Genomic DNA, 24,898 nt, shown 5'->3' with positions numbered 1-24,898 from the left:
CAAAATTTCTAGTCCAGGATTTAATGCAGGGTCACACATTGCATTTAGTTTGTTGTTGTTGTTTTGCTTTTGTTTCTTTTGAGACAGTCTCACTCTGTCACATAGGTTGAGTGCAGTGGCATGATATTGGCTCACTGGAACCTCCGCCGCTTGGGTTTAAGCGATTCTCCTGCCTTAGCCTCCCAAGTAGCTGGGATTACAAGCGCCTGCTACCATGCCCGGCTAATTTTTTATTTTTATTTTTATTATTTTTTAGTAGAGATGGGGTTTCACCATGTTGGCCAGGCTGGTCTTGGAACTCCTGACCTCAGATGATGCACCCACCTTGTCCTCCCGAAGTGCTGGCATGAGCCACTGCGCCCAGCTTGCATCTAGTTATAATGTCTCTTTAGTCTTCTTTAATCTGAAATAGTTCTTCCGCCTTTGTCTTATGATCTTGATATTTTTAAAGAGTACAGGATAGTTATTTTGTAGGATGCCCCTCAGATTGGAATCTAATCATGAGGAAACAACAGACAAATTAAACTGGAGCTTTGTGCGTTTTCAGCAAGAAGACCACAGAAGTCGTCCAGGTGCAGTGGCTCGTGCCTGTTATCCCAGCATGAGATTCAGAGGCTCAGTGGGGAGGCCGAAGTGGGAGGATCAGCGAGCGCAGGAGTTCAAGACTAGCTTGGGCAACATGGCAAGACCCCGTCTCTACAAAAAAGAAAAAAACCCTGCAGAAATGACATGTCATTCTTGGTGCATCTTATCAGGAGCATGTGCTGTAGGTTAAGCGGGTCTCTGCCAGGTGTTTTCACTGTTATAACGGTATGATGTTTTTCATTTGTAATTAAGTGTCTTGGGGGAGATAATGTGAATATCTTAGATCTTGTCAACCTTTCACCCACTCATTTTAACATCTATTAAAGGTTCTTTCCTGAATGAATTATTACTATGATGGTTGTTCCGTTGAACTCATTACATTCAGGCTTTTAGCCTCAATGCTGCCGAAACAACCCTTTGCTGGGTGAAATGGTAACTCTTGAAGATCACTGGTGTCCATCAAGACGTTAAGTTCAAAGGTCAATTTGGATCATCATATTTGACTTACCTGTACCATTTGATACAATTAATTATACTTTCCTGTTTAAAAAACTGTCTTCACTTGACTTCTGGGATGTCTCTCCCCTGTCTTTTTGTTTTTGTTTTTGTTTGTTTCATTGAGACGGTCTCGCTGTGTTGCCCAGGGTGGAGTGCAGTGGTGCGATCATAGCTCACTGCAACCTTGATCTCCCAGGCTGAGGCAGTCCTCCCTCCTCAGCCTTCTGGGTAGCTGGGACCACAGGTGTGTACGCCCACACCCAACTAATTTGTTTGATTTTTAGTAGAGAAGAGGTCTCGCTATGTTGCTGAGGCTGGCCTTGAACTCTTGAGCTCAAGCAGTCTTCCCACTTTGGCCTCCTAAAGTACTGGGATGATAGGCATGAGTCACCTCTCCCAGCTCCTCTCCTCTCTTGATTCTCCTGTTACCACACTGGTTACTCCTTTCCAGTAAAAACTGATCCCTCCTCACCTCTGTGACCTCTGAAGGTTTGAGTGCCTACAACAGTGCTTGCACTGTTTCTCTTCTCTCTTTGTTCTCATTCCCTTGGTGAACTGATCCAGTCTCAAGGCCAACAACTCCTGAGTTTGCATCTCCAGCCAGGAGTTCTCTTCAGACTTGTCTACCCAGTGGCTATTTGGCATCTCCATTTTCGTGCTAAATACACATCACAGATTGAACAGCTCTGAAACTGAACTCCTGATTGTCATCCCCAAACCTGCTCCTCCTGCATTAGTTCCCTTCTTCGTGAATGGCAGCTTCATCTTTCTAGTTGCTCAGCAAAAAACCTTGGCGTTATCTTGGACCCTTCTTTTTATTTTCCACCCAAATCCAATTTGATGGCAAATCCTGTTGGCTCTGCCTTCAGAATACATCCTGATTTTGACTGCTCTGTATCTCCACAGTTACCACATTCTTCAAGCTGCATCATCATTTGTCTGGCATATTACAGTAACCTCCTACCTCATCTGTGTGCTTCTTCTCAACAAGACAACACAAATGCTGTTGGTTAAAAAAAAAAAAAAAGCAAACCAGAAGTCAGATATTATCACTCCTCTGCTCAATTTCTCTCTCCCCTTCACGGCTTTTATCTTATTCAGAGTGAAAGTCTGTAATCACCTATATGGCTCTGCACAGTCTGGCCCTACTACCTTCATCGTTGGTTACTCCTCTCCACCTTGCTCACTTTTCTCCAGCAACAATTTGTCTCCTTGCTGTTCTTCAGAAATACCAAGTGTGCTGTCATCTCATAGTCTTCGCTCTTTTTATTTTTCTTTTTTGAGACAGAATCGGAGGCTGGGTGCAGTGGCTCACACCTGTAATCCCAGCACTTTGGGAGGCTGAGGCAGGTGGATCACCTAAAGTCTGGAGTTCAAGACCAGCTTGACCAACATGGAGAAACCCCATCTCTGCTAAATTTCAAAATTAGCTGGGCATGGTGGTGAATGCCTATAATCCCAGCTACCTGAGAGACTGAGGCAGGAGAATTGCTTGAACCCGGGAGGCGGAGGTTGCGGTGAGCCGAGATCGTGCCATTGCACTCCAGCTTGGGCAAAAAGAGCGAAACTCTGTCTCAAAAAAAAAAAAAAAAAAAAAAAAAGGAGACAGGATCTTGCTTTGCCGTTCAGGCTGGAGTGCAGTGGTGGCGATCGTGGCTCACTGCAGTCTTGGCTTCCTGGGGTCAAGCAAACCTCCCACCTTAGCCTCCCAAGTAGCTGTGGCCACAGGTGCCCTCCACCGCATCTGGCTAATTTTAAAAAATTATTTGTGCAGATGGGGTCTCCCTCAGTTGCACAGGCTGATCTTGACCTCCTGGGCTCAAGTGATCCTCCTGCCTTGGCCTCCCAGTGTTGGGATTACAGTCATAAGCCCCTTGCCCAGCCTCTGTTTTTTTCTTTTCCTGGAACACTCTTTTTTTTTATGGTTATCAGTATGCCTTTTTATAAAAACAGCTTCATTAGGCTGGTCACGGTGGCTCACTTCTGTAATCCCAGCACTTTCGGAGGCCAAGGCAGGCGGATCACTTGAGGTACGGAGTTGAAGACCAGTCTGACCAATATGGCGAAACCACACCACCACGTCTGGGTAACTTCTGTGTTTTTAGTAGAATTTTAGATTAGTTTTGCCATGTTGACCAGGCTGGTCTCAAACTCCTAACCTCAAGTGATCCACCCGCCTTGGCCTTCCCAAGTGCTGGGATTACAGGCGTGAGTCACTGCTCCCGGCCAGATTTTATTTTATTTTTTTTAAAGAGAGAGTCTCACTCTTTTGCCCAGGCTAGAGTGTAGTAATGTGTTCATAGCTCACTGCAGCCTTGAACGCCTGGATTCAAGCGATCCTTCTGCCTCAGTCTCCCTAGAGTAGCTGGGACTGCAGGTACATGCCACTGCACCTGCCTTATTTTTAAAAATTTCTGTAGAGATGGGGTCTTGCTGTGTTGCCCGGGCTGGAACTCCTGGCCTCAAGTGATTCGTCTGCCTTGGTTTCCCAGAATTTTGGGATTACAGGCCACCATGCCTGGCCAAAGCAGCTTTATTGAGATATAATTCACAAACCATACAATTTAACATTGTATTTTTTTATTATTGATTGGTTGATTGATTGATTTTTTTTTTTTGAGACAGAGTCTCACTCTGTTGCCCAGGCTGGCCTAAATGGCCTTTTTGGAGATGCTTTTTGTACCTATTCTCCTACATTAAATCCTGTCCTCTTTACCTACTCTGGGCACTCATTTCCTTCCTTACTCTGCTTTATTTTTCCTTGGAGTTCTTAGCACCCTCTGATATACTATGTATTTACTTTGTCAGTTGTTTATTTTCTGTTTCTTCTACCTAGAAAATAAGCATCTGGCACCTAAAACAAGGTCTCACATGAGGTATATGTCAAGTAAATTTTTTTTTTTTTTTTTGACAGTCTGGCTCTGTTGCCCAGGCTGGAGTGCGGTGGCGCCATCTTGGCTCACTGCAAGCTCCACCTCCTGGGTTCACGCCATTCTCCTGCCTCAGCCTCCCGAGTAGCTGGGACTACAGGCGCCCACCACCACGCCTGGCTAATTTTTTGTATTTTCAGTAGAGATGGGGTTTCACCGTGTTAGCCAGGAGGGTCACGCTCTCCTGACCTCGTGATCCGCCCGCCTTGGCCTCCCAAAGTGCTGGGATTACAGGCATGAGCCACCGCTCCCAGCCATGTGAAGTAAATATTTATTGAACAAATGAATAAACATTTCCCTCCACAAAAGGGAGACACCTTATTAATTTTGTTCAGCTCTGTATTCCTTCACCTAACCTCGTGCATAGTGTGTGTGTTGGAAGAAGGAGCGATGCATGCTGTTAGGGAGATGCGGGTGCCGTGAGAGGAGGCTGGCCATTCGGGGCATGGAGAGGTTACCTGGGAGGCTGTTGAGGAAACATCTTTCATGGGCTTCCAGAATGTGAGAGAAGGGGAGAACTGGAAGGAGGATTCTGGTTGACTCGGTCTATGTTGGCATTTTTACAGCTGTAAGGAAGCCAGGAACAGGAGGAGGAGGATTTGTTTGAGGGTGAAGGAAGGATAATGGATGAGTTCAGTGTCCATTCAGCAAAAGCATTTATGGATGTATCCTATGTTAGGTGCTGTCCAGACATACAGAGGTGAAGCAGACCCATCTTTGAAGTCTGGTAGTAGGATTAGTTGGGCTGTCCTGTTTGGGACTACTTGGGTGGGGCATGGGGGGAGGGATCAGGTGAAATATAACTTTCCCACAGGAAAAAGGGAAAAGCCTAAGGCTTCTAATGGGATGGCCTTTTGGCCTCAGAGGAGGTGCGACTTCAGAAAGGCTTCCTGGGTGCTGGGACAGAGAAGGGCTTGGAGAATCTTCTGCATTTTTAACATCCCGTTTGTGACTCGCTTCCCCGTTTTCTTTCCCCCAGAACCTTTCAGCTCTTGGGGCATTGGTGAGTCTCAGTAATGCACGTCTCAGTTCCATCAAAACTCGGTAAGTCTTTGGCCCTGTTTCTTCTCCAGGGGCGTGTTCCCTTAGGAAGTGGGCATATGTACATCTTTCCTTTCATTGTCACTGCCCCCAGGATTCAAGACCTCTCTCTATTCCCAAGAATGTGGACAGTTACATTCCTTGTGTGAGCTCACTTGATTTGAACCCTACCTTTTCCAGCTCCCAGACGTCCTATTTCCCCTGGGATTACCTCTGCTGCCTTCTTTCTTTGCTTCTTCCACCTCACTCCAAGTATTTCGGGAGTTGGAAACCACAGTGGACTGGGAGTGAAGTCTTTCTGTAGCCTAGTGAGAATAAAAGAGCAGTCAGTCGCTGTCTCGGAAGTCTAGCCTCTGCCCACTTATCATGACTCTCTTGTTTCTTCGAAGGTTCGAGGGCCTGTGTCTGCTGTCCCTGCTGGTAGGGGAGAGCCCCACAGAGCTATTCCAGCAGCACTGTGTGTCTTGGCTTCGGAGCATTCAGCAGGTGTTACAGGTGAGGATTCAGCTGCTGCCCTACTTCCTCCTCTTCCCCCACCTTATTCCCCATCTTGGATGTGGCATGTTCTTTTCAACTTGAACATGTAGTTCTGAGGACAGAATAATTGGAAAACAATTCCCTGATAGTGGAGAGGATAAGCTTCAAATAGAAACCTTTTTTTTTTTTTTTTTTTTGAGATGGAGTCTCGCTTTGTCACTCAGGCTGGAGGGCAATGGCATGATCTGGGCTCACTGCAATCTCTGCCTCCTGGGTTCAAGTGATTCTCCTGCCTCAGCCTCCTGAGTAGCTGGGATTATAGGCCCCTGCCACCATGCCTGGCTAATTTTTGTATTTTTAGTAGAGACGAGGCTTTAACATGTTGGCCAGGCTGCTCTCAAATGCCTGACTTCAAGTGATCCGCCTGCCTCAGCCTCCCAAAGTGCTGGGATTACAGGTGTGAGCCACTGCACCCAGCCTATATGTATATTTTTATTTCATATTTTTGGGGGAACAGGTGGTGTTGGTTACATGGATAATTTATTTAGTGGTGATTTCTGAGATTTTGGTGCACCCATCACCTGAGCAGTGTACATTGTACTCAATATGTAGTTTTTTATCCCTCACCCATCTCCCACCCTTCCTCCTGAGTCCTCAAGAGTTCATTATATAATTTTTATGCCTTTGCGTCCTTGTAGCTTAACTCTCAGTTGTAAGTGAGAACGTAATGATGTTTGGTTTTTCATTCTTGAGTTACTTCACTTAGATTAATGGTCACCAATGCCATCCAGGTTCCTGCTAATGCCATCATTTTGTTCCTTTTTATGGCTGAGTAGTATTCCATGGTATATATACACCACATTTTCTTTCTTTCTATCTATCTATCTATCTATCTATCTATCTATCTATCTATCTATCTATCTATCTATCTCTGATACAGAGTTTCGCTCTGTCGCCCAGGCTGGAGTGCAGTGGTACGATCTCAGCTCACTGCAATGTCTGCCTCCTGGGTTCAAGCAATTCTCTTGCCTCAGGCTCCTGAGTAGCTAGGATTACAAGTGTGCACCACCATGCCTGGCTAATTTTTAAAATTTTAGTAGAGATGGGGTTTCACCATGTTTGCCAGGTAGGTCTCGAACTCCTGACCTCGTGATCCGCCTGCCTTGGCCTCCCAAAGTGCTGGGATTACAGGCATGAGCCGCCACTCCTGGCCTATACCACATTTTCTCTATCCACTTGTTGGCTGATGGGTATTTAGGCAGGTTCCATATTTTTGCAATTGTGAATTGTGCTGCTATAAAATATTGTGCGCAAGTGTCTTTTTCATATAGTGACTTCTTTTCCTCTGGGTAGATGTCCAGTAGTGGGATTGCTGGATCAAATGGTAGTGATGTTGAGCATTTTTTCATATGTTTGTTGGCCATTTGTGTATCTTCTTTTGAGAATTGCCTGTTTATGTCCTTTGCTCACTTTTTGATGTGATTATTTGTTTTTTTCTGGCTGATTTGTTTGAATTCTTTGCAAATTCTGGATGTTAGTCCTTTGTCAGATGCATAGTTTGTGAAGATTTTCTCCCGCTTTGTGGGTTGTTTACTGATTTTATTTGTTTTGCTGTGCAGAGACTTTTTAGTTAAGTCCCATCTATTTATCTTTGTTTTTGTTGCTTTTGGGTTCTTGGTCATGAACTCTTTGCCTAAGCTAATGTCTAGAAGGGTTTTTCTGATGTTATCTTCTAGAATGTTTATGGTTTCAGGTCTTAGATTTAAGTCTTTGATCCATCTCGAGCTGATTTTTGTGTAAGGTGAGAGATGAGGATCCCGTTTCATTCTTCTACATGTGGCTTGCCAATTATCCCAGAACCATTTGTTGAAAAGGGTGTCCTTTGCCCACTTTATGTTTTTTGCTTTGTTGAAGATCAGTTGGCTGTAAGTATTTGGCTTTATGTCTGGGTTCTCCCTTCTGTTCGATTGGTCTAGGTGCCTATTTTTATATCAGTATCATGCTGTTTTGGTAACTGTAGCCTTGTTGTATATTTTCAAGTCAGGTAATGTGATGCCTCCAGATTTGTTCTTTTTGCTTCGCCTTGCTTTGACTTTGTGGGATCTTTTTTGGTTCCATGTGAATTTTTGGATTGTTTTTTCTAGTTCTGTGAAGAATGATGGTGGTATTTTGGTGGGAATTGCGTTGAATTTGTAGATTGCTTTTGTCAGTATGGCCATTTTCACAATATTGATTCTACCTATCCAAGAGCATGGGACATGTTTCCATTTGTTTGTGTCGTCTATGATTTCTTTCACCTGTGTTTTGTACTTTTCCTTGTAGAGATCTTTCACCTCCTTGGTTAGGTATAGTCCTAAGTATTTTAATTTTTTTGCAGCTGTTGTAAAAGTGGTTGAGTTCTTGATTTTATTCTCAGCTTGGTTGCTGATGGCGTACAGCAGTGCTGCTGATGTGTATACATTGATTTTGTATCCTGAACCTTCACTGGCTTCATTTATTAGCTCTAGGAGCTTTCTGGATGAGTCTTTAGGGTTTTCTAGGTATATGTTCATATCACTGGTGAATAGCGACAGTTTGACTTCCTCTGCCGATTTAGATGTCCTTTATTTCTTCTTCTTTTTTTTGTTTTGGTTTTTTTTTTTAGATGGAGTCTCTCATTCTGTTGCCCAGGCTATAGTGCAGTGGCACAGTCTTGTCTCACTGCAGCCTCTGCCTCCTGGGTTCAAGCATTTCTTCTGCCTCAGCCTCCCAGGTAGGCAGGATTCAGGCGCCTGCCACCCCGCCTGGCTAATTTTTGTATTTTTAGTAGAGATAGGGTTTCGCCATGTTGGCCAGTCTGGTCTCGAACTCCTGACCTCAGGTGATCTGACTGCCTTGGCCTCCCTAAGTGCTAGGATTACAGGTGTGAGCCACTGCGCCTGGCCTAGACGCCCTTTCTTTCTTTTTCTTGTCTAATTGCTCTGGCTAGGACTTCCAGTACTGTATTGAATAGAAGTGGTGAAAGTGGGCGTCCTTGTCTTGTTCCTGTTCTCAAGGGGAATGCTTTCAACTGTTTCCTGTTCAGTATAAGGTTGGTTGTGGGTTGGTCATACTTGTTACTCTTTTAACGTCTTAATTTTTTCCCCTACTTTTACATCCTTTGGTAACATCTCCACTTAGTTATTTAACAAGCATTTCTAAGCACATACGGCAGGCCTGGGGTGTACCAAGCTCTGGGGAGACAGCGAGATGTACGTGGCCCTGCTTTCTTGGTGCTCAGAGTCTAGCACTTTTTCTGTGAAGTATATGTTTGCAAATAGGAAGTGTTTATGCTTTTTGAACCACATATAGTTTCTATTGTATATTGTTTGTTTTCCAATCCTTTAAAATGTAAAAGCCATTCTTAGTTTGTGGGCTATGCAAAAACAGGCACCCAAAGACCATCATTTGCTGATTCCTGTTCTAGTTGAAGATACTTCTTTTTTTTTTTTTTTTTGAGATGGAATCTTGCTGTGTCGCCCAGGCTGGAGTGCAGTGGCGTGATCTCGGCTCACTGCAACCTCTGCCTCCCAGGTTCAAGCGATTCTCCTGCCTCAGCCTCCCAAGTAGCTGGGACTACAGGTGCGTGCCACCTCGCCCGGCTAGTTTTTTGTATTTTTTAGTAGAGACGGGGTTTCACCGTGTTAGCCAGGATGGTCTCGATCTCCTGACCTCGTGATCTGCCCGTCTCGGCCTCCCAAAGTGCTGGGATTACAGGCTTGAGCCACCGCGCCCGGCCCTTTTTTTTTTTTTTTTGAGATGGAGTCTAGCTGTGTGGCCCAGGCTGGAGAGCAGTGGCCCAGTCTTGGCTCACTGCAACCTCCGCCTCCCAGGTTCAGGCGATTTTCCTGTCTCAGTCTCCTTAATAGCTGGATTACAGGCGCCCATCACCATACCTGGCTAATTTTTGTATTTTTCGTAGAGACGGGGTTTCGCCATGTTGGCCAGGCTGGTCTTGAATTCCTGGCCTCAGGTGATCCACCCACCTCGGCCTTCCAAAGTGTGGGATTACAGGAGCCACCAATCCCAGCCCTTTTTTTGTTCTTTTTTTTTTTCTTTAAGACATGGTTTCATTTTGTCACCCGGGCTGGAATATAGTGTTGTGATTATGGCTCAGTGTAGCCTTGACATTTCGTGCTGACATCAGTACCCCCCACCGCCCCCACCAATAGCAGAGATTACAGGAGCCACCAATCCCAGCCCTTTTTTGTTCTTTTTTTTCCTTTAAGACATGGTTTCATTTTGTCACCCGGGCTGGAATATAGTGTTGTGATTATGGCTCACTGTAGCCTTGACATTTTGTGCTGACATCAGTACCCCCACCGCCCCCACCAATAGCGGAGACTACAGGCGTACACCACCACCCACTAGTAATTAAAAAAATGTTTTTGTACAGATGGGTTCTTGCTATGTTGTCCAGGCTGGTCTCAAACTCCTGGGCTTAAGCAGTCCTCCCACCTTGGCCTCCCAAAGTGTGGGATTATAGGTGTGTGCCACCGTGCCTGGCCTGGCATCTTTTACTAGGGGGAAGAGTCTTCAGTGTTTAGATGGCAGTTGAAACTGAGGATGAGATTATCAAAATAAGTCCTTTTATGGACTGGATTTTAAAGCACATCACACTTAATGGTCAGGTAGAGGAAGATGAACTTACGAAGGAGACTGAGACAGGCCAACAGCAAGAAGAAGATAACCAGGATTGTGGGCTGGAGGGGGCCAAGTGAAGACCCCTTGAGGGATGAGGGAGGAGTTATTTCTGTATGTGCCTCCTGAGGTGGGACAAGATGCAGACTGAGAATCGTTGATCAGGTTATCAGCATGGGTGGTAAGACCATAGTGAGAGTGGTTCTGCTGGAGCAGTGGATGCTGAAGCCAGACTGGCTCGGGATGAGAAGCAAATGGGAGAAGGGAAACGGAAGGAGGGAAGATGGGAAATCCTTTCAAGATGCTGGGCTCTAATGGATGATGAGAGAGAGAAATGGGGTGATTACTGGGATTTGGCAAGTGAAGTATGGGCTCGAGAAAAGACTTTTTCGGTGGCTCATGCCTGTGATCCCAGCACTTTGGGAGGCTGAGGCAGGCAGATAATGAGGTCAGGAGTTCAAGACCAGCCTGGCTAACATGGTGTAACCCCATCTCTACTAAAAATACAAAAATTAACCGGGCATGGTGGTGTGTGCCTGTAATCCCAGCTACTAGGGAGGCTGAGGCAGGAGAATTACTTGAACGAGGACCCAGGAGGCGGAGGTTGCAGTGAGCCAAGATCATGCCGCTGCACTCCAGCCTGGGCTACAGAGGGAAACTGCATCTCAAAATCAATCAATAAATAAAATGAAAAAGACAAGCCTTTTTAAGATGGGAGAGACTTGAGCTGTATAAATGTCAGTGGGAAGAGTCCGTGTGATGGGGACTGGTTAGAAATTCAAGGGAGATAAAGCCAGTGAAAGTGTAAGGTTCTGAGAGGAAGGGAGGGGACAGTATTGAAAGCACAGTGGAGGGACTGTCTTTGGGTAGGAAGAGGGCAGGAGAGAGTGGATAGTGTGAAGATGAAATTTCGAGGTTTGGGAGTGGGAAGCGAAGGCTGTTTTATTAGGTTGGTGCAAAAGTAATTGCTGTTTTTATAGTTCCTTGTAATTATCTCGGGGCTTCAGTTTTTTCTGTGAAGTTATGAGCAAGGTTAAGCAGGTGACAGTGGTGGGAGAAGTAGCGAGTTGGGAGTTGGAGGAGAAAACTTAAGTAGCAGAGTTAACCAGAGAGAAATGCGGTAGGATTACTGGACAGTGATGAGGGCCTGTGTGTCGTTGGTAGGCCTGCCTGTTTTTGCTTCGTAAGTATTCTCTTTTTTTTTGACACATAGCCTCCTCTCGTCTAGCAGGAGATATGTGCTGGATGCTTTTTCCTTAGATATATATTAATTTTCTAAGGAAGTCCTTTTAAATTCAAACTTTTTTTCTCCATGAGTTCCAGGGTGAGTTTGAGCCAGCTAGTAGCAACTTCAAAGAGGTGGGGCAGTTTTGTTATGACTGAGGCTTAGTTTTCAGTCTGAAAAGTGCTCTTCTCCCTTTCTAGCAGGGAACATTAGTATGAGATCATTGGAAAATTCTTCTAGGGCTGCGGTGAGCCGAGATTGCGCCTCTGCATTCTAGCCTGGGTGACAGAGTGAGACTTTGTCTCAAAGTGAAAAAAAAAAAAGGGGGGGGGGCTGGGCACCGTGGCTCACGCCTATAATCCTAGCACTTTGGGAGTCTGAGGTGGGCGGATCACATGACTCCGAGAGTTCAAGACCAGCCTGGCCAATGTGGCAAAACCCTGTCTCTACTAAAAATACAAAAATATGCCAGGCATGATGGTCCATGCGTGTAATCCCAGCTACTCAGGAGGCTGAGGCATGAGAATCGCTTGAACCCGGGAGTCAGAGGTTGCAGTGAGCTGAGATTGCCTCAGTGCATTCCATCCTGGGGTACAGAGCAAGACCCTGTCTCAAAAAGAAAAGAAAACTCGGCCAGGCGCGGTGGCCCACACCTGTAATCCCAGCACTTTGGGAGGCCGAGACGGGCGGATCACGAGGTCAGGAGATTGAGACCATCCTGGCTAACACGAAGAAAACCCGTCTCTAGTAAAAATATAAAAAATTAGCCTGGCGTGGTGGTGGGCGCCTGTAGTCCCAGCTACCCGGGAGGCTGAGGCAGGAGAATGGTGTGAACCCGGGAGGCAGAGCTTGCAGTGAGCCGAGATCGCGCCACTGCACTCCAGCCTGACTGAGTGAGACTCTGTCTCAAAAAAAAAAAAGAAAAGAAAACTCTTCCAGTTAATCAGGTCTTTAAGGTATGGCTTTGTTACTCTTTTTTTCCCCACACAAATTCCTGGGACCCCAGATACCCCTAGAACCCTTAATAGTAAAACGTAAACACATGTCCTTTCTGTAGACAGAGATGTTACTCTTGGATACTCCATGCCTCCGTGCCCTCTTTTCCGCCAGGTAGTGGCTTGGATGGTCATGCTGACATTAACTGGTGTTTCTCAGAATGCTTGTATTGCAGTGCCTCCTGCTGCTCTTTGGTGACAGTCGAGGTGAGGCTGGAAGCACAAGACACTATTTTTTCTTTAGACCCAGGACCCGCCTGCCACAATGGAGCTGGCTGTGGCTGTCCTGAGGGACCTCCTCCGATACGCAGCCCAGCTGCCTGCACTGTTCCGGGATATCTCCATGAACCACCTCCCTGGCCTTCTCACCTCCCTGCTGGGCCTCAGGCCAGAGGTGAGATGTCTCCCCGGGCCCTTCCCTATGTCCCCACACAGTCCTCACCTTCTCACACTGTTTAGTTTGTTGATGGAAATGACTGGGGAATAGGATTGAAGAAGTGAGAAGAGGGAGGGGCTGAGAAAAAGTGATTTCTGGAGAAGGGCCCTTGCCGGGTGCTGGGGGAGATGGAATATGGTGATATGGTGCTCTCGGCCTCTCACTTTGTTTTTCCTATAGTGTGAGCAGTCAGCATTGGAAGGAATGAAGGCTTGTATGACCTATTTCCCTCGGGCTTGTGGTTCTCTCAAAGTAAGTATTTATGCACTCCTCTCCTCACCAGTGTAAGCCTTGAGAGCTCTTACCTCAGATTCCTGTCCTGAGATTCCTCAGCACCTATCTTCTGATTACCCTTTAAAGTGACCAATCTCCACAGCTACACTTCTACCACATTGTAGCACTCATCTCACTGAATCCTCATTCTTCCAGAGAAATTGGAATCAAGAACCTTGCCTGAGATCAGCAGGCATTGGAACCTGTATCTGCTTGATGCCTAAGCCAGACTCTAAACCATGGGCTCCTTCCTTTTTCTGCCTTGCCTTTTCTGTATCTCTTAAAATGCCCTGCCCACTTTTCTACCATCCTGTCTTTTTTTTGAGACAAGGTCTTACTCTGTTGCCCAGGCTGGGGTGCAGTGGCACACACTTGGCTCACTGTAGCCTTGACCTCCTGGGCTCAAGCAATTCTCCCACCTCGGCCTCCCAAGTAGCTGGGACTAAGGCGTGTGCCACCACACCCAGCTAATTATTAATTTTTTTGTAGGAAGTCTCGCTATGTTACCCAGGCTGGTCTTGAACTCCTGACCTCAAGTGATCCTCTTCCCTCAGCTTCCCAAAGTGCTGGGATTATAGGTGTGAGCCAGTGTGCCTGGCCCCCTTTCTATCTTACTTTATTCCTTTTTTAAAATCTTTTTTTAGTTTTTAATCTTCACATCATATCTTTATTATTTTTTTTTTGAGACGGAGTCTCACTCTGTCGCCAGGCTGGAGTGCAGTGGTGTGATTTTGGCTCACTGCAACCTCCTCCTCCTGGGTTCAAGCAATTCTCCTTCCTCGGCCTCCCCAGTAGCTGGGACTACAGGTGCATACCACCACGCCCAGCTAATTTTTGTATTTTTAGTATAGACGGGGTTTCACCATGTTGGCCAGGATGGTCTCGATCTCTTGACCTTGTGATCCGCCTGCCTTGGCTTCCCAAAGTGCTGGGATTACAGGCATTAGCTACTGCACCCGGCCATTTTATTTTTATTTTGAGAGAGAGTCTCTGTTGCCCAGACTGGAGTGCAGTGGCGTGATCTCGGCTTACTGCAAGTTCCACCCCTCGGGTTCCAAGTGATTTTCGTGCCTTAGCCTCTGAGTAGCTGGGATTACAGATGTATGCGAGTAGCTGGGCTTACCGACGTATGCCACCACGCCCAGCTAATTTTTGTGTTTTTAGTAGAGACAAGGTATCACCATGTTGACCAGGCTGGTCTTGAACTCCTGGCCCCATGTGATCCTCCTGCCTCAGCCTCCCAAAGTGTTGGGATTATAGGCATGAGGCACCTGCGCACCCAGCCTTTACTTTATTTTTGAAGATCTTGTAATTTTCTCTGGGAATGCTTCCTGACCCATCACTTCCCTAGGACAATTGCCCCAACACTTCTTTCTGCATATATTCCTGTTTAAACTCCCTCTGTCACTTCCTGACCCCTTCCTGCCAGTTGTCATGACGCATACAAGGTAACTGTACAAACAGGGTCTGTGTGGGTCAGATGATGGAGGAGGTCAGGAGAGGAATTACAGTTTTGTTTTTAAGGAGATGCAATAACATACATGAATGGATTATAGATTCTACTGAAGCAGTCACAGTTAAAGGGCCATTTGTAATTGGCACATTTGTTGTTTGCGGTATAATTGGATGCCAACTGTACTTAAGAACAAGTAGGTGTTCCCTGTAGATTAAATGTTCTCTCTTATTTTGTTATATTCACCATTGGTTTGATAAACGATTGGACACCTGCTTACTAAGATGGAAGCACAAATCTCTAGAGAGCTGGAATTTGTGGCAAATTAGTAATTTTTTTGTTTAACTGGTGGAGTTAACTGTATTGGCTGTTAGTCAAGGGGGAGTTTGCTATTCAAGTTGTCTTGAAAGAGGTTATGAGGCTGGGCGTGGTGGCTCACGCCTGTAATCCCACCACTTTGGGAGGCCAAGGCAGGTGGATTGCATGAGCTCAGGAGTTCGAGACCAGCCTGGGCAACACAGTGAAACCTCGCCTCTACTAAAATACAAAAAATTAGCCGGGCGTGGCGGTGTGTGCCTGTAGTCCCAGCTGCTCGGGAGGCTGAGGCAGGAGAATTGCTTGGACCCAGGAGGCGGAGGTTGCAGTGAGCCGAAATCATGCCACTGTACTCCAGCCTGGGTGGCAGAGCGAGACTCTGTCTCCAAAAACTAAAAAAAAGAAAGTGAGATTAATGTGGTTCTGTGACCAAAGAAAGAAAGTAAGCTCTTGGAGGGAAAGGGAACTGGTCTAGTGGGTGCCCACTGCCATTCACTCTCCTGAGTGTGTAAGATGTGTTGTCTCATTTTATCATTGTAATTATTCTGTGGAATTGGTATCATTGCATTTTACAGAGGAGAAAACCAGCGAGCGGAGAGGGACTTAAGTGACGTAAGCAAAGGTTGTATTATCTGGTCATTGTAAAACCGGGGCAGATAGCAGCTCTAACCAATTGTTAGTGGCTGTGTAGCTTGCTGGCCTGGGAAGGACTGTGAGTCAGAGTTCCACTGGCCTGAGCGCTGTGATCAGGGAGTGGTACCTGCTGTGGCTTTAGTAACTGGTTACTCGCAGTATCTGAAAAGTGCCTGAGCAGATGCTGGTTCTGAGTGAGCACGGGGTTGTGTCCTTGCTGGTTCCTTGTTTTCATGCGAACGCCACTCATCACAGCTCATAGACTCTTTGGGTAGGCAGGGTGGGACTTTTTGTCAAGAAGGTATTTGGAGTGACTTATCGATTTTGTTAAAGTTTAGCAGAGGTTATTTACTGAGGTTTTACTAGGTTTAGTAAAAATTGGTTATCTTGTCAAATGTTCTGTAAGTTAACCTCTCAAATGACACAGGCCCACAGTTTGTCCCTGAACAAAGGTTTGGTTTTACTGCAAAAGTATTTTGATTCAGCTTTGCTCGGTATTACCTTTATCTACCTGCATCCCCCCATGAAAGGGGAAATTGAATGTTACTTACCGGGTAGAAGTGTGAATAGTAAGAGTTAAGAAGACTAGAATGCTAAGTGTTCTTTTGCTGTTGCTTTTTTAGTTTCAGTGTGAGTAGTCAGGAGAATTTATCTATAATTCACAACCTTTCGTCAGACCATCGAACTTAAGGCCTGCATTTTGAGTACCCTTTCCAAACAAACAAATGTTCCTGTGTCCTTGCAGGGAGTGTCTACCTTTATTTCCCTAAGAATCAAGTGTCATCTGCCAGGAGTTTGAGACCAGCCTGGCCTACATGGTGAAACCCTACCTCTACCAAAAATACAAAACAATTAGCTGGGTTTGGTGGTGCGCGCCTGTGGTTCCAGTTACTCAGAGCTTTGAGGCAGGAGATCCCCTGAAGCTGGGAGGCGGAGGTTGCAGTGAGCGGAGATCGTGGCACTGCACTGTAGCCTGGGTAACAGAGTGAGATCCTGTCTCAAAAAAAAAAAAAAACAAAACAGTGAGCCGTGGCACCGCACTCAAGCCTGGGTGACAGAGTGAGACCCTGTCTCAAAAAAAAAAAAAAAAAGGTCATCTGTAGAACTTCCCTCTGTTGAGGGTGTGGAGGATTTGGCTTTGTCGGTTGCCAGCACTTCAGATAAGAATCTGTTATGCAGAGGCTGCAGGGGCCATTTGCACTTGGACAGTCTAGCAGACTAGTACTTAGGGAAACTGGTAATTGCCGTTTTGAAGTGTGTTTTCTGTTACATTTCTGTGTGTTTTCTGTTACATTCCCCAGATACTCTCAGGGTAATTGCAGACTCCAAGCTCAGGGTTACTCCTCCCAAGTAATGTGAATCAAGCATTCTGAGTCCATGAGGTCAATTCCTGCAGAGACTTGAACTCATTTCCTTCGGCTTGCCACATTGATGAGCAGTTCCTCGGAATGGGTGGGAAGAGACTAAGCCACTCTTGAGAGAGCCCCAGGACGTGCTCTGGGTGTGCGCATTTTGGGTGAACTGTTCCAAGGGAGCCATCACTTTGGTTTGCTTTGTGAGTCAGCCAGGGCAGACCTGTGGTTAGAGCCGTGTCACTTCACCGTACACTGCTTTATTGCAGTCACATAAGCAGACTTCTGTTGGCCTCAGCCCAGCTTTTTGAGCCTTTTTTGGAGATAGGGTCTCGCTCTGTGACCCAGGAGCACAGTGTTAAGATTGTAGCTCGGCCGGGCGCGGTGGCTCAAGCCTGTAATCCCAGCACTTTGGGAGGCCGAGACGGGCGGATCACGAGGTCAGGAGATCGAGACCATCCTGGCTAACACGGTGAAACCCCGCCTCTACTAAAAAATACAAAAAACTAGCCGGGCAATGTGGCGGGCGCCTGTAGTCCCAGCTACTCGGGAGGCTGAGGCAGGAGAATGGCGTAAACCCGGGGGGCGGAGCTTGCAGTGAGCTGAGATCCGGCCACTGCACTCCAGCCTAGGGGACAGAGCGAGACTCCGTCTCAAAAAAAAAAAAAAAAAAAAAAAAAAAAAAAAAAAAAAAAGATTGTAGCTCACTGTAACCTTGAACTCCTGGGCTCAAGTGATCCTCCCGTGTCAGTCTCCCAAGTAGCTAGGGTACAGGTGTGCGCCACCAGGATGTCTCGGGGAAAACGTGAGTCTGCTCTTTTCCCCTTCTCTCTGTGTTGCCAGTGTTGGCTCCAGATTCTTGTTTTTCTGTATGCTTGTCTTATTGCCTTACTCTTTTTTTTTTTTTTTCCCCCGAGAAGGAGTCTTGCTCTGTCACCCAGGCCGGAGTGCAGTGGCATGATCTCGGCTCACTGCACCTTCTGCCTCCTGGGTTCAAGCAATTCTGCCTCCCAAGTAGCTGGGATTACAGGTGCCTGCCACCGTGCCCAACTAATTTTTGTATTTTTAGTAGAGACGGGGTTTCACCATGTTGGCCAGGCTGGTCGTGAACTCCTGACCTCGTGATCTACCCACCTCAGTCTCCCAAAGTGCCAGGATTTCAGCTATGAGCCACCACGCCCGGCCTTTTTTTTTTCTTTTTGAGACAGGGTCTCACTCTCATCACCCAGGCTGGAGTACACTGACTGGCGTGATCTCGGTTCTGGGCTTGGGCGGTCCTCCCACCTCAGCCTCCCAAGTAACTGGGACTACAGGCATATGCCACCACACCTGACTAAGTTTTTGTATTTTTAGTAGAGATAGGGTTTCTTCATGTTGCCCAGACTGGTTTCAAACTCCTTGGCTCCAGTGATCCGCCTGCCTTGGTCTCCCAAAGTGCCTGGATTACAGGTGTGAGCTACTGCACCCAGCCTGTGCTTTTTTATTGACATGTTAAGTAATAAGATCTAGGAGCAGGTCTTACATCAACTGTAATTGCAAATTAGTGATTCATGTGAATGATATTTCAGGATGTGTTACAATTATAATGTGACATGAAAATGATTCTATTACTGACAGTCACAGGTATTGCTGATACTACTGTGGCTATTTGTCTGCATTTATAAGTAAAGAAAACACTACATTTCACAAATAGGTTAGTGGGAGTAATTTTTTTCCCCATCCATGTTCACAGGCCCCTTTGATTGTATACCCAACTAAATTGTGGTTCTCAGGTTAGACATTCCTGCCCTAGCACCTTCACACAGCACGCGGAGAAAGTGCTGAATGACAGATCGCTACCCCGAGACTTGCTGCCTTACTTCTGCTCTAGCAGCCAGCCTTCTTTTTTGACCTTGTCCTGCCCTCGTACCTCTGGTTAGTGTCTTAACTTCCAGCTTGGACCCTCATTTTTGTGTGTGAGCTGGTAGAGAGTTGGAGTGTGGAGATTGTTTTTTAGTACTAGGTCCTTTTGACTTGAGGGAAAATTTTTGCAAAAACTGTCAAGGAGGAAGCCCAGTTGTCTGTGGGACAGGGCCAGACGCCTTTCCCTGCAGGCAGGAAGCCGAGGACCAGAGCTGGCGTTGAGGAGTCTTTCTACCTTGAAAGCATGTCCGTGCCCGGTGTTGATGCCCCATAGAGGGCTTTGCTTCTTGTGTCTACAGGAAAAACAAGACCTGGGCTTAGAGTCTGCTGCTGGGAACAGATGGGGTGTACATCTCTGGCTCTCAGAGCTGGCTCACCGGCCTCTTCCTTTTTCCCTCCACATCCAGGGCAAGCTGGCCTCATTTTTTCTGTCTAGGGTGGATGCCTTGAGCCCTCAGCTCCAACAGGTAAAGGGCAGGGAGGGAGAGGGAGAGCCCGGGGATCTGAGTCTGGAGTGTCTTTTGCTGCTCCTCCTCAGCTTTTCTGTCCTGCCTTCATGTACCCATCTGGGTCCTTTGGCCTCATTGTCCCATCTCAGGTTTCCCTCAGAGCTCTCTGATCTCCATCTCTTTTGGGCATTAGTGGGGCTGGGGGTTCTGTGGCTGGGCTGGATCCCCATCTGACCAGGTTTTTGTCCTTTGTCCCGCAGTTGGCCTGTGAGTGTTATTCCCGGCTGCCCTCGTTAGGGGCTGGCTTTTCCCAAGGCCTGAAGCACACTGAGAGCTGGGAGCAGGAGCTACACAGTCTGCTGGCCTCACTACACACCCTGCTGGGGGCCCTGTATGAGGGAGCAGAGACCGGTAGGGACCAGGGCTGCTAGTCAGTGCAACAATGCTGAGGAAGTGTGGCAGGAAGGAACGGGAGGGAGCCCAGAGACAAGGGGCAGTTGGTTTTTGGGGATAATGGGTTAGAATACAGGCAGGTTGTCCACCAGAAATGACAGAGGAGGGGATGGAAGAAAGACAGGGTACAGGGTAGTTGTGCTTCTGCCCAGCTCCTGTGCAGAACGAAGGCCCTGGGGTGGAGATGCTGCTGTCCTCAGAAGATGGCGATGCCCATGTCCTTCTCCGGCTTCGGCAGAGGTTTTCGGGACTGGCCCGCTGCCTAGGGCTCATGCTCAGGTGTGTGGGGGTGTTGGAGGGAGCGGAGGCATGGAGCAGGAGGGGTTGATGAGAGAGTGTCACCTTCATCATGAGAAAGGAGATGAAGGTGGGTGTGGGAGTTATACCAGGGAGCCTGCTCTGAGGGTCTCCCTGCTCCTATTCTCTTTAGCTCTGAGTTTGGAGCTCCCGTGTCCGTCCCTGTGCAGGAAATCCTGGATTTTATCTGCCGGACCCTCAGCGTCAGTAGCAAGAATATTGTAAGTGGGATTTGTCATCTCTTCACAGCCCTTGCTCAGGACACCAGGCAACCAGGAAAGTACTGGGGACCTGAGTCTCCCCAAACAGTGTCATCCTGGATCGTCCCAGACAGCTTCCTACTTTTGTCCAAATATTGTTACTCTGTGTGTCCCAACACAGGTGCACACTGTCAGAGTGTAGCAAATGCTTCCTTGGGGGAGGGTGAATTTGGGGATCAGCTGAGTCATTGCTGAGAGGCCCAGCTATCCTTCTTACCTTCCATCCAGGGTCTGTTTTAGAGGATAGGGGTTTGATTTTGTTGGGAGAGTTGAGATCGGGGGTAGGTTTCTTACCTATGTGTACATATGTAAATAGTCTGTCCCTGTTTCTGTCTCTGGCTCTCACTTTCTTCCCCTACTCTGTCTTTGCCACTTTTTTCTCCAGAGCTTGCATGGAGATGGTCCCCTGCGGCTGCTGCTGCTGCCCTCTATCCACCTTGAGGCCTTGGACCTGCTGTCTGCACTCATCCTCGCGTGAGTGGGATTGGGCTGGCTGTGGTGAAGGGATGGGGGCGTGCCAGAAACAAGGGTCACTGTTCCTTCTCTGCCCCAGATGTGGAAGCCGGCTCTTGCGCTTTGGGATCCTGATCAGCCGCCTGCTTCCCCAGGTCCTCAATTCCTGGAGCATCGGTAGAGATTCCCTCTCTCCCGGCCAGGAGAGGCCTTACAGGTGACCATCCAGGAAGGGAATAAAGATGAGAGGGGGTGAGGGGTGCAGGTGGGCTGCGGCTTCTGGCATGTTGACACTCCATTCATATCCGTCCTCTTTGCTCATGGCACAGCACGGTTCGGACCAAGGTGTACGCGGTGTTAGAGCTGTGGGTGCAGGTTTGTGGGGCCTCGGCGGGAATGCTTCAGGGAGGAGCCTCTGGAGAGGCCCTGCTCACCCACCTGCTCAGTGACATCTCACCGCCAGCTGATGCCCTTAAGGTGAGGAGGCCTCGGCTCCATCTCAGGACTCATCCTGTGCCCTTTGACCAAATGTGCCTGCTCAGCACTGTCTACTGCGGCTGTCCTGCCTTCTTGTTTGCCTGTGGATGTGATTTATGTTTCCTCTGCCACCAGCTGCGTAGCCCGCGGGGGAGCCCTGATGGGAGTTTGCAGACTGGGAAGCCCAGCGCCCCCAAGAAGCTAAAGCTGGATGTGGGGGAAGCTATGGCCCCGCCAAGCCACCGGAAAGGGGATAGCAATGCCAACAGTGATGTGTGTGCGGCTGCACTCAAAGGTGGGTGAGGTCTGTGCCCTGGACCACTGGGGCTCAAATGGGACCCCATCCTTGCCCCTAGTGGGACTCCCCCACCTACTATACCCCTAGATGAAACTTTCTGGGGGAGAGTGCCCAGACCAGCCTTTGTCCACCGTGATAAGTGATCGCCCAAACAGCGGGTGAAGGGGAAGGTGCCTGTAAAATGCAGAGCCGGGCAGAAGCCTGCAGAGAGGCCAGGAGGAGGCGCCCAAGCAGCTGCCCTGTTGCCAGGGCTGCAGGCGGCCTCAGGTCCTGCGGTTAGACCGGGGACTCTGGTAGCTGACACTGCCCCTCCAAGGCCTCTGCTTCGTCCTGCGTTCAGCACATTCTTGGTGCATCCACTTTCTATCGGGCAGAGTTCTAGCACGTGGGGAAGCCTCCTCCCTGTGAAGTCGACATTCTCCGTAGGGTAGGCTGCCTGGAGGAGCTCCCTGCTCTCACCATAACCACTGACCTGTCTACAGAGGTTACTAGTCGGATACTGTGCAGTTAATGGATGACTTTCCTCTGAGTCCCATATATCTCACTGCCTGCCACCCTATCCCATGGGAAGGGGAGAACTGATTGTCCCCAAATATATAAATGCAAAATTATAAAATTTATAATTTTTTACTTACGTTGTCTCAATTAAATACTGTCAGTGGCCCTATACTGTAGAGGTACTTTTATGATCCCCATTTTCTAGTTGAGAAGTTGAATGACTTGGCCAAGATAGGCAGTGGCAGAGTTGATGCCCACGTTGGGCTATGTGCTTCAGAAGCCCTTGCTGTCAGTCCTGTTGGGAGCCTTCTCTTTACACACCATTCTTCTTCCCCAGGCCTCAGCCGGACCATCCTCATGTGTGGACCTCTCATCAAGGAGGAGACTCACAGGGTTAGTGGAGCCTCGTCCACTAATGAGGAGATGGGGGAAGGAGGGGCCCCTGCTCTGTACACACTGGGGGGTGTGGCCCAGAGGTGGGTCCATTCAGACCTGGGAGTAGGCTCTGGAGAAGGGTTGGGTGGTCTTGGGGATGTTTCCAGGTGTGCTCTGTGCTTTTCAGAGACTGCATGATCTGGTCCTCCCCCTGGTCATGGGTGTCCAGCAGGGTGAGGTCCTAGGCAGCTCCCCGTACACGAGCTCCCGCTGCCGTCGTGAACTCTACTGCCTGCTGCTGGCACTGCTGCTGGCCCCTTCTCCTCGCTGCCCACCTCCTCTTGCCTGTGCCCTGCAAGCCTTCTCCCTCGGCCAGCGAGAAGATAGCCTTGAGGTAACTGTGATGGGCCAAACCCTCTTTGGTTCCTGGAGTCTCTTGTTTCCTGGTGCTCACACTTGCCCTTTCTTCTTTCCTCAGGTCTCCTCTTTCTGCTCAGAAGCACTGGTGACCTGTGCTGCTCTGACCCACCCCCGGGTTCCTCCCCTGCAGCCCATGGGCCCCACCTGCCCCACACCTGCTCCAGTTCCCCCTCCTGAGGCCCCATCGCCCTTCAGGGCCCCACCCTTCCATCCTCCGGGCCCCATGCCCTCAGTGGGCCCTATGCCCTCAGCAGGGCCCATGCCCTCAGCAGGACCCATGCCTTCAGCAGGCCCTGTGCCCTCGGCACGCCCTGGACCTCCCACCACAGCCAACCACCTAGGCCTTTCTGTCTCAGGCCTAGTGTCTGTCCCTCCCCGGCTTCTTCCTGGCCCCGAGAACCACCGGTCAGGCTCAAATGAGGACCCCATCCTTGCCCCTAGTGGGACTCCCCCACCTACTATACCCCCAGATGAAACTTTTGGGGGGAGAGTGCCCAGACCAGCATTTGTCCACTATGATAAGGAGGAGGCATCTGATGTGGAGATCTCCTTGGAAAGTGACTCTGATGACAGCGTGGTGATCGTGCCCGAGGGGCTTCCCCCCCTGCCACCCCCACCACCCTCAGGTGCCACACCACCCCCTATAGCCCCCACTGGGCCACCAACAGCCTCCCCTCCTGTGCCAGCCAAGGAGGAGCCTGAAGAACTTCCTGCAGCCCCAGGGCCTCTCCCGCCACCCCCACCTCCGCCCCCGCCTGTTCCTGGTCCTGTGACGCTCCCTCCACCCCAGTTGGTCCCTGAAGGGACTCCTGGTGGGGGTGGACCCCCAGCCCTGGAAGAGGATTTGACGGTTATTAATATCAACAGCAGTGATGAAGAGGAGGAGGAAGAGGAAGAAGAGGAAGAAGAAGAAGAGGAAGAAGAGGAAGAGGAAGAAGACTTTGAGGAAGAGGAAGAGGATGAAGAGGAATATTTTGAAGAGGAAGAAGAGGAAGAAGAAGAGTTTGAAGAAGAGTTTGAGGAAGAAGAAGGTGAGTTAGAGGAAGAAGAAGAGGAGGAGGATGAGGAGGAGGAAGAAGAATTGGAAGAGGTGGAAGAGCTGGAGTTTGGCACAGCAGGAGGGGAGGTAGAAGAAGGTGGACCTCCACCCCCAACCCTGCCTCCAGCTCTGCCTCCCCCTGAGTCTCCCCCAAAGGTGCAGCCTGAGCCAGAACCAGAACCCGGGCTGCTGTTGGAAGTGGAGGAGCCAGGGGCAGAGGAGGAGCATGGGGCTGACACAGCTCCCACCCTGGCCCCTGAAGTGCTCCCCTCCCAGGGAGAGGTGGAGAGGGAAGAGGGGAGCCCCTCGGCAGGCCCCCCTCCCCAAGAGCTTGTTGAAGAAGAGCCCTCTGCTCCCCCAACCCTGCTGGAAGAGGGAACTGAGGATGGGGGTGACAGGGTACAGCCCCCACCAGAGACACCTGCAGAGGAAGAGATGGAGACAGAGACAGAGGCTGAAGCTCTCCAGGAAAAGGTGAGAGGGCCAGGCAGGGAAGGCACCTTGGGTGAGAAGGTGGGGCTGCCGGGAGAGTGGGTGGCAGCCGCTTATCTTAGGAGACGTTTGCCCAGCCTGAATCATTCTTCTGTGTGTGTGTGTATGACTATTCTGAATCTTGTATCTTTGTGCCTAAAAGGAGCAGGATGACACAGCTGCCATGCTGGCCGACTTCATCGATTGTCCCCCTGATGATGAGAAGCCACCGCCTCCCACAGAGCCTGACTCCTAGCCATCTTCTGCACCCCACTCTTTGTTTCCAATAAAGTTTTATGTCCTTAGATAGCGACCACTGCTTCTGCCTTTTGCCACACCTGGGTCCCCAGCCAGAAGCTCAGGTGTCTGCTGGGCTTTTCAGGGTATCCATAGTATTCCCCAGATGTCTCCATAGCTGTCCTCTTGTCAATGATCCAGAGAGGAACCATTGACATATGGGGGTAATGGACTGTCCCGTCACTCAGCACAATGGTGTCAGAATTGTAGGTTTCTGGCTGGATGCTAAACGTGCAGAATTGTGTGTAGGGTTGAGAATGAGGAGTTATAGAGACAGCCCTGCTTTCGTGTTTGTATTCGGGGTGGGAAACGTGTGGAGAATGTATGGGATTAAGTC

At 48.7% G+C, this 24,898-nt stretch overlaps 1 protein-coding gene across 10 annotated transcripts in view; it reads left to right on the top strand.

Annotated features, from left to right (window-relative positions):
- Window positions 1-24,577, top strand: part of PELP1 (proline, glutamate and leucine rich protein 1) — a 30,245-nt gene extending 5,668 nt beyond the window's left edge. The window contains exons 2-20 of one of the 10 annotated variants that reach the window (XM_077968522.1): window positions 4,993-5,057; window positions 5,444-5,549; window positions 9,921-9,922; window positions 12,496-12,573; window positions 12,655-12,804; window positions 13,027-13,098; window positions 19,182-19,241; window positions 19,484-19,634; window positions 19,829-19,955; window positions 20,107-20,194; window positions 20,619-20,707; window positions 20,787-20,903; window positions 21,016-21,163; window positions 21,299-21,458; window positions 22,297-22,352; window positions 22,522-22,728; window positions 22,813-23,844; window positions 24,076-24,267; window positions 24,428-24,577. In XM_077968522.1, the coding sequence (XP_077824648.1) occupies window positions 12,499-12,573; window positions 12,655-12,804; window positions 13,027-13,098; window positions 19,182-19,241; window positions 19,484-19,634; window positions 19,829-19,955; window positions 20,107-20,194; window positions 20,619-20,707; window positions 20,787-20,903; window positions 21,016-21,163; window positions 21,299-21,458; window positions 22,297-22,352; window positions 22,522-22,728; window positions 22,813-23,844; window positions 24,076-24,267; window positions 24,428-24,520 (2,817 nt within the window). In that variant the 5' untranslated portion in view covers window positions 4,993-5,057; window positions 5,444-5,549; window positions 9,921-9,922; window positions 12,496-12,498 and the 3' untranslated portion in view covers window positions 24,521-24,577. 10 annotated transcript variants of the gene reach the window in all.
- Window positions 24,578-24,898: the final 321 nt, after the last annotated feature.

This window comes from Macaca mulatta, chromosome 16, assembly GCF_049350105.2.
Source record: "Macaca mulatta isolate MMU2019108-1 chromosome 16, T2T-MMU8v2.0, whole genome shotgun sequence".
NCBI lineage: Eukaryota > Metazoa > Chordata > Mammalia > Primates > Cercopithecidae > Macaca > Macaca mulatta.
Note: the sequence above shows the minus strand (reverse complement) of the source record. Positions and strands in the feature narration are given on the sequence as shown.